Below are 14054 nucleotides of genomic sequence, written 5' to 3'. Positions count from 1 at the left end.
AGTAAATTGTCCTGATCAGGACAGTTTTAAGACTTTGTAATGAAGATGCAAAAGATGCAATTACCCCGGAGTTATTTACCATCCTGATTCAAAAGTGTGTTTTTGGTTTATAAGGCTTGGTCCCACTGCACTTGAGGATGCAGAGAGGATGTAAAATGGAAAGAGAATCGTGCCATCCATTTAGAAATGTTTTGTATCTGTCGCTTGCTCTTTGCATACGTGTTTCTTACGCTGTATATCCATCGAGCATCCGTCCATAGTGATTTCATTGTTTGCCCATTTTGTCCATTGTCTTAAGCAGGAGAAAACAGAGGTGCTACCCCAAAGTTTTGCTTGTCCACTGTATCCATATTATGAATACGTTTTGTGTCCGTCGGCCAGTAGGACCAGGCCTTTAATTGTTCAGCTATTTTGCAAGGAAGATGCACTTGGGGCTTGACTTCAGATTTATTCATGATTCCCAATACCTAGGTCACATTTGCTCTACAGCGGCCGAACGGCGAGTAGAAAACAACCGTTTTAACATTTTTGTAACAGCTATATATAGGTGGTTTGTATAAAAATGAATAAAAAGACTGTTTTCGATTCGCCGTACGGCTGCCGTAGAGCAAATGTGACCAAGGTATTACCATCGCTGCTCAAGCTGGGGCCCAAAGACATGCATTTTCGCTGTAGCGCATGGTCACATTTTACTCTCAGATGGGAATCATTGCCCCCTAGGACTAATGGAGATGTGATTTCCTACTGTCTCCAGATTAGCCCCAAAGTATAATCTTCAGGTTGTGCAAACCTTGGTCTGATGGAGAACCATCTACATGTACTCTCCCCATGACCCTGCTATTGATACACCTCTTGATGAGAATACCCTCAATATTATAGATTTTTATCGTAGAACGTTGATACTCCTGACACGGATGAAAGATCATTGTGGTGAGGTCTTTGTCACTCCATAGACATTCCAATTGCCCTTGCCTGCCAAATGATGCATCTACCTTTTGTCTGGGTCGGTTTTATGTTGCAGAAGCTGTAATGAACACCGAGCGAGCGTGAGGGTATGGTCATTATTTTACTGGAGGGGAGCTATCAGATTGGACAGCTAGGTCAATGCAATGTGGTTTATATAGAAACACTGTATTAGTTATAGACAGCATTTAATTCAAGCATTATTCTAGACTTACTATATTAACTGACATCTTGAATGTACATGCATTATTATGTGAAAAGAAAACGCAAAACAAAGCGATTGATCAATGTGAATCAGCCCCTCCCCCCATGAATCGTATCGTCAATCCCTTTAGCTTTTGCAATTGCAGGGTCTTGCTGAATCAATGCTCCATTATTTGCTGGATAGGCCTATGTTTGAAGAGGTATTTCTTCCATTGATGCATGCCTGAAAATTACCCATCAAAAGGAAAATTGGTGTGAGATTAGTCCACTGCAGTCCAGTGTAGGAATGGGCTGAAGGGGCCTTAGTATGGCTTTGCACGAAGGTCAGATCCTAGCTTCAATAGAAAGTCACATGAGATCCTCATTGGAGATGTGGTTTCCCTATGATCCTTCTTCCCGAAATGAGAGAGGCGTCACCGCTGAGTCTCTTGTTGAGTGAAGACATTGACACGACCCCCTTCCCTTCGGTTGGCATGCATGCGTATGGTCGCAAATTTCATGAAAGCGCACTTTGATTTATAACCCAGGTCTGCCTCATGCATTTATTATGGACAGTTTCACAAGAGCAACATTCTTCTGGGGGCCCACCACCGACCACATGCAATCTTCACTATTGCATCTTTTATTCATTTCAGATCATTTTGTTATCGTTCAGGGCTCCAAAAGTCATTGATTCATGTTGGAACGCGTATGTTCGGCGAGGAGAAATAAAGTTGGCGTGCTATGAAATGCATGAAACATGGGTTATGTAGAAAATGAAATTGCATCTGAAGGACCTATATGACTTATGTACAACTTTGTTTGGTATGAAACCGCTATGTATGTTCCAGGACGCTCCAGGACAGTATAATTTCCTTATGGCATGGGATGTGGTTGGAAAATCGAAACCTTGTTTTGATCACTTTGATTTCAAGCTGATTCTCACACTGTATGCTGTCTGCTGCACATTCAATAATGCAAATTGCAGATGGCATGAAGCAAAATATCAGAGAAGGTGCTTTCAGACTTGCCCTATCACACAATACCTGCTAGCTGTGAGAACTTTAATGAATGCCTCAAAGTAAAAGTTAATTACAGTCATTTACTCCCATCTGACCAAGATAGAGTTCCACAAATTATGAACCAGCATCAAGAATCTAGCATTCCTAAATAAATTCTTCTAGAATTCTTGTAAAATTGCTTCCACACTGAAAAAAAATCTGTGCAATCTTTTGAGAAAAGCACAGGTCACGTGCGAGTATTTTCGATTGGAGACATTATGAGTGCTTAGCTTACAATTTACACCATAAAAATACCTTATTTTCCAATATGGGTAGAATTCCCAATCAGAAAAAAGAGCAGATATTTTCTGTAATTGGAAGGTATGAAAGCCCCTACTGTGAGGAGAGAAAGGTGTCGGGCCAAGTTATTGATGAGGTACATTGCATTTTGGCAATGCAGGTCACATACGCTAGGGCAATCAATGCACCGGTCTGCTTCATTTTGGAGATAAAAAATGAGAAAGTGGGTGAGAGAGAGAGAGAGAGAGAAGAGGATGGAGAGTGGGAGGGCGATACATCCCATCTTGAGCTCAACATTTAACGTGATCGGTCTTCCCAACCTCCCTGATTTAATATGCAACCGTCTCGCAGTCTAGTCCAGTTTGGATTATGTCTTTACTACACTCATCTCTGGTGATTATTATTATTGTAAACTTTTGTTTGAAAAATAATCTTGATTTTTTTTGCCTATTCCAGTGAAGAAAATATTCCAATGACTATCAGAGAAGTAGTTCAGTAAAGACGGTGTATGCACATACTAATTTTACATAGACTGATACACACAACCCTGTCCGCACATAATTTGTGTGCTTTTGTATAATGGCACAAATGGTAACATGCATATTTTTCTAGAAATTTGTTAACTTTGAAAGAAAATAATTCCATATTTTGTCTCTTATTAAAATCTCTCACAATCAATTAGAGATTGGCATTTCGATCCACACTTTACAAGCTTTGGTTTTTGGTGGACCCCCCTCATTTCCATTTATGCTCAATATTTTTGTTTTACTAAGTAAGAATGCTCGTCTGTAAAATTGTACTTGATCTGTATATTACTTTGTATTTTGTTTTGAATGGAAATGGAATAAAGAATTGAATTGAATTGTTATTATTGTAAATATTATTAAACATAAATTCCTAAGACTTGATTCAATGTCAAACCATAAACCCCACACTTCTATCTTCTTATTCTCATGTAATGAGTAACAGCTTTCAGTTATTGCAGCTCAAGGAATGACTTTAAATCTTATACTTAGTGTGAGTGGTCACTGCTTACATGGTGTAGTCATTGGGGCCGCCCCCTGGAGGCAACGTTCAGATATTCTTACACTCTTAACCCGAGCAAGGCTTGGAAAGGTTGCCGAGAAATGTTGCTCACTGCACTACAATAATCAAATTACACTTGCAAATTACCTTTGTATTTTATTTTGTGGGGGGGGGGAAGCACCATTCACTTGATGAACTTTGCTCTTCTAAGCTTCTTTCAAGTTTTACATGGACAATAAAAAGAGTGTGCCATATTATTATTGTGGGTCCACAGAATTAAAATACCCTGGTAGCAATAATTTGAGCTTAAGCAAAATATAATATTTGAGGTAATCTATCCAGACATATTTCCAGGTCATTTGAAATAGTTTTTTTTTGCTTTGATGACCCAACAGAAAAATCTTTTAAAAAGTTTAAATTTCTTTTAAAAGGATACGCAATAATGATTCATGTAGTCAACAATTTAGCTCCAAGGAGATCGACTATTCAAAGAAAAATTGCACATATTTTGAGATTTTATTCAGATATATGATGATTCAGGAGACATATCTTCAGTAGACATATAGACAGTACGTTACCAAGGAAACCTATGATGCAACTCATTCTGCGATGCTTATGTGAAGAGAAGGTCATTAGAGAGGCAATCTCTACTGGCTCAAAATAAAGCAATCCTTTGGATCTAATGAGAAAGCTACATGTATAAAAATGTTAATATTTTTCTCATTATTACTGCATTCCATGCAGTGAAGTGCTGTTGGCAACAATGCGTTCAAGATTATGTTCATTATTTTTTATTTATTATCTATAAGTGCAAGAAACTTATAATGTAAGGAAGTAATTTTGCATTTACGTTGATTGAATACACATCTCAGAACAGTTGTCCAAGCTTTGCACTGACATTTTAATTGTGAATGTAAATTGCATTGAAAATGTGTGTATTCTTTGCTGTTTGTTATAAAATGGAATTGCTAGTCAAATTAAAACTTAAAATAAGTTGTTTACAGAATGAGATATTGGGAATACAGAGAATAATTTTCCTGGTATCGCATGGCAATTTGCTCCACATTTTTGACAGACTGCTATGCAAAAGTCTTTTGTATAGCATATTTTTACATGGGACTCTACATTACTTAGTTGGATATGTATTTTTCTCTTATATGACCAAAAATGCTTTTCAAATTTGTAAAGCAAAATTATTCCCTGGGAATATAATTTTGAAACAAAAGCGATAGAGTGAGTAATTTTGTTAGTTTCAGGAGTGGTGTTACCAATTATAGTATATGACATAGTATGTTGCATGTAAACCTGCCTATAGATCATCTTTTTTTAATCACATTTAAATTGGCAAACATCCATTGACTGGATGTGCTTATTTTCCGGAAATCGATTGCAATCTATTTACCCCCCCTCCCATCCTCCAAAACCATTTCCTGTGTAGTCTGATATCTATTGGTGAAATAGTGAATAGGGTGTATGCACTATGTTCATCCTTTACATTGTTTTATTTGTCATCAATGTTTATGGAAATGGAAAGTGTGTGAAACAACATTGATTAGATAATTCTGCTGCACTCTGCTCGGATTAGTTTGTTTTCAATGTGAGTTTATCTCTCTTGAACTAGTCACCTATTTCTCTAATGATATAAATTCTTAATTCAGACACTGGTAAAAGGAAAATGAATTTTGTAGGAAACAGAACTTAGAGAATATAAATTATTCCATGTGATTTAATTTTCACCTTAAGTTGGGCGTTAAATGCTTGCTTACAGAGTTTTTTTTGTTCTGATATGTTACAGTGGATTATATAAAGAAGAAAATCCCCAAACATAATGAGACTTGAAGACCAAATAATTGCTCTTGTTAAGTCATATTACTTCGTGACAGTTTTTTTCTGTATGATAATTTATCATGCACAAAAATCCCATGATGTGTGATATAATGAATAATTAGTGCGATTAGCTTCCTTATTCCTTTATGCTCTTGTCCCCATCCACACCCCTTCCCTTTCTCAAGGGCAAGATTTATTAAAGCTCACCTCGGTGAATTATTGATATCACTATTCTGTCAAAGTCTGAGTGATGATCTTCATTCCGAGAGACACCTGCCCATGGTCTTCTCCTCGTTAACTCCTCCAGTCTCTACAGGATTAATGGAACTCGTTATATAGATTGATCAATGCATACCCTTCCTGTTTGCATTCATATCTCTGTGTTTAATCTCCCATGAATGGTGGCTCTATTCACAAAAGAATCTTTCTTTACAGACTTGAAGACTCTGAATACCTGGTGTTACATAGGAAATCCTACTTGATCATCCCCCTGATCATACCAGATATTTTGGTCATTTTTTGTAGGAAAATTATTTGTAATATCCCAATAGAACACATTACCTAATTTAAGTTGGTACTTTTCAGGATGACATGAACTTTCGCAGGACTTGTGTATTTTCACAATGTGTAAAAATCATTATTCCATCAAGAACATTGATTTTGGTGTAATTATCAGTGTTGGGGTTGACCTGACCTTAATGAAAATGGCATCTGGAGTGAATGTTTTGCAAGGATATACATGTATGCCCTTTGGGATAGCATTGAGATCAGTTACAGACTACGGCATGTGTCTTGTCCATGTTGTGAAATTGGGCCCTATATCCTTTATTTGAGAAATTATTGGTCTCCCTTTCCTGTTTCTCTTTTCCAGGTATCTTATCCAGGAGCTGTTGAAGCATACATTCTTCGAGGATACTGCTTTTCGCGTTGACATCGTCAATGATGACAACAAGGATCAGATACAGCTCCAGCTGCGTGTGGAAGACCCCAAGAAGAGGAGGGAGAGGCACAGAGACAATGAAGCTCTACAGTTTGAGATTGACTTGAACAAGGATGAACCGGACCAAGTTGCCAAAGAAATGGTAATTGAATGAAACTTTGATTGATTCTGGCATTGATGTTGTGGTATACTGATAATTGATTTTTAAAATCTTTTGAAATGATTCTCACCTGTTCAATTAATTTATTTCTTTTTATATAGCAACACAAGATAATTCAGACATTACCAAATTGGGCCAAGAATTAAAGAAACAAAAAGTTGAAATAAATCATATTGGTAGAAAAGATTTAAACACAATTTACTATTCGAATAATAATGCGGAAATGCACTTCAGGAAACTGGAGATACATGTTGCAGTATAAATTTTGCTTAGATTTTAAAAATACAATTTCACACCTTTAGGCAGAACTTAACTTTCTGACCTAGTTATGGATTCTAGAGAGACTGTTTTCATTCAGAATGCGTCAATTCCATCGCAATCCGATTTCATCTCAGTTACTACATGGGTGATAGACTGTGTATCGGCTTTCTACAAGGAAGAGGAATGTAGAGAAAGTGACCCACTGGATACCTGCTAGTTTCTGATTTAAAGTTGAAACACAAATAAATCTCCTGAATAAGAGTATAAGTATATTGAAGTAAAGATAACAAGCACAAGCCCAGTAAATCGAATAGCAAACTCATTTTCACTGATACAGTACGACAGGAAAGAAAATGGCCCTTAAAACTTACTGAAAATGTCTTGCTCGACACCCCCTCACACAATGGAAAATAAACAAATCTGAATTTCAAGTTCATTTTTTACCATTTAACAAATCTCCCAATATTACATGTGCATTAAAGTGAAACTTGAATAAAAATAGAGAATTGTTCCTATGGATATTAATCTTTTTGATGTTTTTCTTATTCATTTTGATGCAATTGGGAAATTCCACAAAGAAAAGCCTCTTCAGAAGTTTTAGTGAATTATCTTACATATATTACATATATGTATGTAGCCTACACAGATCTTACATCAAAAAATTTTACTGAACATCTGCATGCACATAGATGAACATGTCTAGTTATGAACAGTCGAGCTCCAGTTATTTTTTTTTGCAGTGGTAGCACTTGACCTGACCCTGATACAACATGCACTTGGGGAAACATGCAGGATGGCAAAATAGCCCATTCCTGCTCCCCTTGTGTCTCGTGGAAGGTCATCTGGCGGTCAGTGCTTACATGTCCACACAAGCGGGGTCAGTCGGTGTTTGCCTAGAAATAGAATCCAGGAGAAGAATGAAATAGGAATAACTCACTGGGAGTAACTCAAAGAGATGAAGTTCAATAGATATGTTTCAATTGAGGAAAAAAGAGAAGAAAAGAATAAGGAAAAGATTGACACTCTGCTCAGTGCCCGAAATTCCTCCCATCTGATATGTTTACAGTGCAGCTGCTTTGCGCTCTTTAAACGGTTTCACCTAGCCACTATTTTTAGCTACGTAAAAAATGAGAGAAATCAGGGTGCAGGGGTTCCTAAAAGGGTAGGCAGCAGACCCAGTTCCTAGGTTTATACTAAGGTGATGGAGGCTGAGCAAGAGTCCCTTTGTGTTTCTCCCATATAGTGGCTGACAAAATAAGAAAGAGCTGCATTCTTGTGTCATTTCCTGGGGCTCGTTGGAGAAAGTTTACAGAAATCAGATGCAAGTCCTTAATGCACACTTCAGATTGGTTGAAAATCCAGTAATATTTTTGGAGATGTGTATGACCCTGTTCTCATTACGCTATCTATAACTAGTATACTGGAAACCGGTTCAGGAAACCAGTTTGGAAGATCTTCTGCTAGCGTTCCCATTTGATCACCAGAAAGTGGTTTTCAAAATCACTTCACATAAAGCGATGTTGTTGCTATGGAAATGCTCTGAGTGGGGTGACACTTTTTGCGCGAAATTTGAAACCGCATCATAGTATTCTACAGACAGTGTGTGGAGTAGCGCGCTCAAAATTTGCGAAGATCGCTTCCCGAAGAACAGTTGTTCCCTCACTTATACTAAAACCAGTTTAACATGGCAAAGCGATCTGAAAACTACATCGCAATGTAATTTATGAACCGGTTTGGAAGATCGCTTCCAAGATCGCTTTGACTGTTCTCATTACACGTTAAACTAGTTTCCACTAAACTAGAGTCAGGAAAGTAGTGAGAATGGTGTCTATGATTACAACTCTTTCAGCAGCAGCACCCCTCCCCCAACCCCTGGATCTGAATGGAAGGAACATTGTCATCACCTTGTTTTCTTTTTTTTTTTCCTGGGCACAGTGGGAAGAAGAAATTGTGAATGAAGGAAGATGGGGATTTGAGAGTGGGAGAGGGGTGAAGGAAGGGGAAGCAAAGAAGGATAGGCCTGTGTCATGAAGTTTCTTCATGAAGCAGGATGAAGACGTACCCTACTCCCACCCTGCCTACAAAGAAACTCACATCCCTTAGAAAATGAAAAGAAACTCAAACAAAAGGAAACAAAAAACAAAAGCAGCCCCTACCCCCCCCTTCCCCACCCACCAACCTAAAATACACACAAAAAAACCCCACAAAAACCCCCAGAAAACAGAAACATCAAAGAACATTTTGATACAGACATTCAAGCAAGACATTTTTCTATTGAGAAGTTTTAACACAGACTCATCACCTTTTCTCTTAGAAGAATTACTTGGGAAACATACTTGATGTTACTATTTTTTCACCAAAAAAAATAGAAATAGGTTGGATAATGGTTTGCTCTATCATGATGTTGATCGAGTTAATTTTTTTTATTTGATATAATAAAACAATCTGAAATCCTGTTCATGAAAAACAATCATTTGTCTCTGGTACTAAGAATGGGAATTGTAAAAGCCAAGATCCTTCAAATTTCAGACTTCGAATTCCCATCTTGATACGAGGTCGTTTGGAGTGTAGGTTGCATCCCAGAAATCCTCTGAGCATCAACTTTTTAATCTTCACGTAGACTCAATATCAGTGCGAGAAGGGGAAATAGAAATGAAAATGATTATCGGTATGAAAATTATGCTTGTAGGATTTCCTACACAAGTATGATCTGACATGAACATCGTTGACCTTGCAGTGGAAGTCTTTAATTAATGCAATTTATACTTCTCATCTGGATGTAGCCAAGGGTGCGTTCAAGCAATTTTTTTTTAAAGCTAGATTTACATTGACAAACATCAAATAAAAATGGTAATACTGCTGGTGAGCATTCAACTGATTTTTCCTCAATGCCGATTCTCCTCAATGCAAGATATTCCCCACCGTACTGCTCAGTTTGATCCGACAATTATATAAAGTGAACTTAAAAGAGTGTACGTAATGTTCAAATCAGAAGAACTCCTTCTTTAATGCCACCATAGAATTATCATTTGGATCTTTGTTGCATTCACACGATTTTTTAGTGACTGATCTACAGAATCCTGTAATGACATGCAACTTAATGCAGCTGTCCTGTTTGCAGTTGTTTTAATGAGTGATGAAAATTGCTTGAATGCAGCCATGTTTCAAATTATGTTAAACATCTTTCAAAACTGCGATAGGTTAAAATAATGGTCGCTTGAACACAAACCAGTCTGCATGACAAGGCTGTTGATTCAGGAATTAAATTTTCAACTTAGTCCTGTGTAATTCCCTATACAAGGGGTGAAACGTGCAAACTTTTCTTGTGAAATGGAAGATGGCAGGATACATAGTTTCAAGTGGATCGTTTGAAGTTCCTTGTACAGTGGTGAAGCAAGCAAACATGTGGTCTTGCAAAATCATTATTCAATGTAATTTTACAACCAAAGCCAGCCAGTTCTTTGAAACCAAAGAACAACCACCGTTTTGCAGTATGATATGCAATTACATCTTAACGCTCACATGCGATGCATGCATTTACAAATGTACCTGCAAAATGTCTGGACTGAATCCTAATCTAAATGAAAATGGTTGTAAACCATGCAACCATTGCTGCACATGAAAATTGGTTAATATGCTTAATAAATTGTCAAAAAGGTAAATTATTATAACAGACAAGGAGCTTTCATGATTGAGTTGCATTTAGATCTTAAAAAAATAGGGGCAGTGTCACAAAGTGCCATTTATTATGAGTAAATTTTATCTGAAGGAAAAAGCAAAAGTCTCATCTCAGGGCACAAATATGGTTTGATAATACTAGAATTCAAGGAAACGTTAAAACCAGGTGTTGTATTCAATTTTACAAATGCAGACTTGAATGTTATTTGTTCTGATATGTATTCCTGAGGATAAATTCCTGTATTTACTGAATCTAATACACAGAGCTTATAATCCTGCATTCATACAGCACAGAGTGACTAATCTACTGAGCTTCAAATGATTTACAAACCATCGTTAAATGTCAGGATCGAGGAGGATGTTTCTACCAGCTAAAAATGTTTTATGAAAGTGTAGAGGAAAGTAATGTGGATGGGCAGTGATTATACTCGGTAATGATCCACACGTTATCATATTGGCAAAGATGTATAGAGATCTCTGTTGAGTCAATGGGCCAAATGCACAAAACAAAAAAGCAATTACTCTGGTTGCCTTTCGCTCGAATCAGTAAGCTGAAAATCAAGCAACTGCTTTGTAAAAAAAACCAAAAAAAACCTTTTGTTAGCCAGGGTAAGATGTCTTCACCTTTGCCTCTGTTTGGTGCCAGTGTGACTACAATTGTCAAAACCAAAAGCAAATGCTAATCCAAGGCAAACAAAGGGTTGATATTAAAATTAATATTTCCTTTTTTATGGATCTTGGTGTTATCTATCAGTCCTTTTGTTTGGATTGGACAAGCATTTAAACTCTTGCTTGTGGTTTATCAGCTACGGTGGTGCCAAAAAAAATGGCATGTGCTAGAACGCTTCCCTCCACCAGAGACAGAGTCAAACATCCTTCCTGCAGACTTTTATTTTAATTTTAAAAGCTATGCTATAATTTAAACTCATTTTTTATGAAAGGGAATTGAAAGTACACAATTTTCTTATGCATTACTTTAGGCCCAATAGCTACAGGGTTTCGGGGTTGGTTGGACTATTTGATTTAGGAAAGGTAGGGAGGGAGGGGATGCTTCTTCCAGTGAATGAGGATGATCCCCACCCTATCCATTAGCCTCAACAGGATATGGATGCCTGTTAATTCATTTATGCCCAAAGCATAATAACTCTTGCCGATACAGAGATGTGATCCAGATATGACAACTTGAATGTCAACTCGAAATGTGATCTTCTGTTAAGAAATCATGTGAGAATTTGTTCCTGCCTCCAAATCGAAAACAATATTCAAATATTCCTTTTCTCCCCCCAAACTGTCATTCATGTTTGCATCAAATTCTCACAATATCATCAAAATAACACTCAACCTTAACAGGGAAATAATAATGATAATAAAAAAAAACCCTTTGAATTAGGAAACAAAACCTAAGAATACTCTACCAAAATTATTTGGAATAATTCATGGAGCTGTCTGGGGAAGATGACAACATAATTGCCTAGCTATTAATTCTACTTCATGTGAATGTTTGTAGGCATGACAAATTTTGACAGGACAATTGAAAAATGAATTATCACACAATTAATCTCCTCTTTCTAGTTGTTTGCCTGGTTTAATTTGCGTACTTGATTGTGAATTAGTGTATGAAAATAAAGTAATAAAAGGGATTCATACTCTGTACATTCAAGAGCAGTATCCTACCCCATGCTTCCTACAAGTTACATGTTGCCCATAAGGATTATTTCTATTGACATTGCAGGGAAATGCGCAGTGCTGGTGAAGGAAAGTTCCAACTTCCAAGGAAAATTTGTCGTATTGGCCAAAGTGGTTAGAAATTTGCTTTAGGTTACATAAGCTTCATGCATTTTCGCGGTAACTTGGGAATGACATTCCTTGAAAACACCTAAACCAATATTTGAATTGCGCAAGTCGGATTAGCATGGTATCATTGCAATTCACTTTCACACAAGCAAAAACACATGTACAATGTACATCAACATTCAAATGTGCGTCATTAGAATGAGGCCGAAAAACTCTGAAGTCTGCAAAGGCCCCCCTGGTTGTGTAGAGATCTTCAGACAACTGACATCTCTGGATGGGCCCTGATGAATTCAATTTAAACAAACCAGGGCAGTAAATCTCCCCCGGTATTACCACCCCAATACACAGCAAAGAATGAAAGAATTCGTAGGGAATGATATAGTGGTAATCATATGTGGGTTTTCTCCAAATGACTGGGGTTATAAATAGGCTGGAATTCCTCATTGAGGTGTGTTGTGTTGAAACGTGAATTCTAGCATATGTTACAATTTTATTATTGTGTGTCTCTTTTCCTACTGTAAACAATAGATCATTTTCTAGGAAAGGAATTCGTGGATGCCTGCGTTTTGATTCATTGTCACCATTTCGTAGCCTGAGAATTTCTTGTCCACAATAATATTCTGTAAATACATGAGAAGTAGAATGTAATCTAAATTACCACTTGACCTCCTAAATTTTAACATGCGCAATATATTGATACAAAAATGACATGTCAGTATATTATTTTGTTGGGCTACTTCTTAATTTTTCTATGTTTTTGCTTTGCAGGAAGATTGCTTACAGTTTATTTTTTACTATGGGGATTTCAGATTTCAAGGGCTTTTATTTTTATGTAAAAAAAGTTTTCAATGAGGTTTTGGGGGCATTTGGGCATGGTGACATTAAGTCTTGTCTCAGATTCTGAACTTGTTAATGATTGCTGCCAGAGTATAAAAATAGCAATAGGCCTATATATAGGATAATGCAAGATTCTAAATGTTTTGTGACCCCCCCCCCCAAAAAAAATCACATGATTTTCCAATTGATAGACGTTATTTAGGGCATATCAGTCCGATGAGTCAAATTTAAGAACATAGTGTGTGTGTCTATCCCATCTTTGGAATATATGTTCTCCAAATATTAAATTATCCCTTGTGAAGGTGTATCCCTCTTTCCTGTACTGCACTTTTTAATTTAGTATGTTTTGGAGCTTATTATGTATTATGGTGCATAATTGACAAGGTACATTATTCATACAGATGCTGCCCTATTGGCAATTAAACTCTGTAGTGTACCCATGGATTCATGGGGGAAATACTGTATGCTGAGTGTCTCATTCAGCAATTTGTTTAAATTTACTCCAATTTGGTTGGAAATGTATTCATCAAGAACCTTGCACATACATGTAGGTAGTGAGAAATAGAAATTAGTGGGCAACATATCGGTAATCTCATGTTTTTCTCCTGTTAATCCCCACCTTCATTTCCAATTTCCTTAAATAGTGTATGTAATCCTGTATGCTATTGGGTGGCAGAATACCGACCATACATTGGCCCCTAAAGGACACATTAATCATACATGTCACGAGACGAGTTATGTCTTTGAAATGAATATTGTAGTAGCTTTTCTGCATGAATTATTCCGTCTGGGTGTTCGAACGATTTAAAGGGATACATGTATGTGATGATTCACCTTCGCAGAGTAAATTTGCCAATCTGTAGATTGTACAATCTTCTATACACGATGCCTCTTTTCAGTAGATAACTTTAAAAGGTTATGTAGTAATACATGTAACTGATCACTGAATAAAAAATTTGCGAGTCATAATGTTAATTATTTATTATTTGAATTTTGAATTTTCAATTCAATAATCTTAATTGTTAAGATTATTGAATTGAAAATAATTGCCTGAGCAGTTCTCATATTACTATGAACCACAATG

The 14054-nt window shown here is 36.8% G+C and overlaps 1 protein-coding gene across 1 annotated transcript in view; it reads left to right on the top strand.

Moving 5' to 3' along the window:
- LOC121411767 overlaps window positions 1–14054 on the top strand; it is a 110537-nt gene that overhangs the window by 37919 nt on the left and 58564 nt on the right. The window contains 1 exon segment of the mRNA XM_041604610.1: window positions 6172–6382. Coding sequence (XP_041460544.1) covers window positions 6172–6382 — 211 coding nt within the window.

The sequence above is a fragment of the Lytechinus variegatus genome, chromosome 3 (assembly GCF_018143015.1).
Source record: "Lytechinus variegatus isolate NC3 chromosome 3, Lvar_3.0, whole genome shotgun sequence".
Taxonomy (NCBI): Eukaryota; Metazoa; Echinodermata; class Echinoidea; order Temnopleuroida; family Toxopneustidae; genus Lytechinus; species Lytechinus variegatus.
The sequence above is the reverse complement of the archived record's forward strand: the minus strand, read 5'-3'. Positions and strand labels throughout refer to the sequence as shown.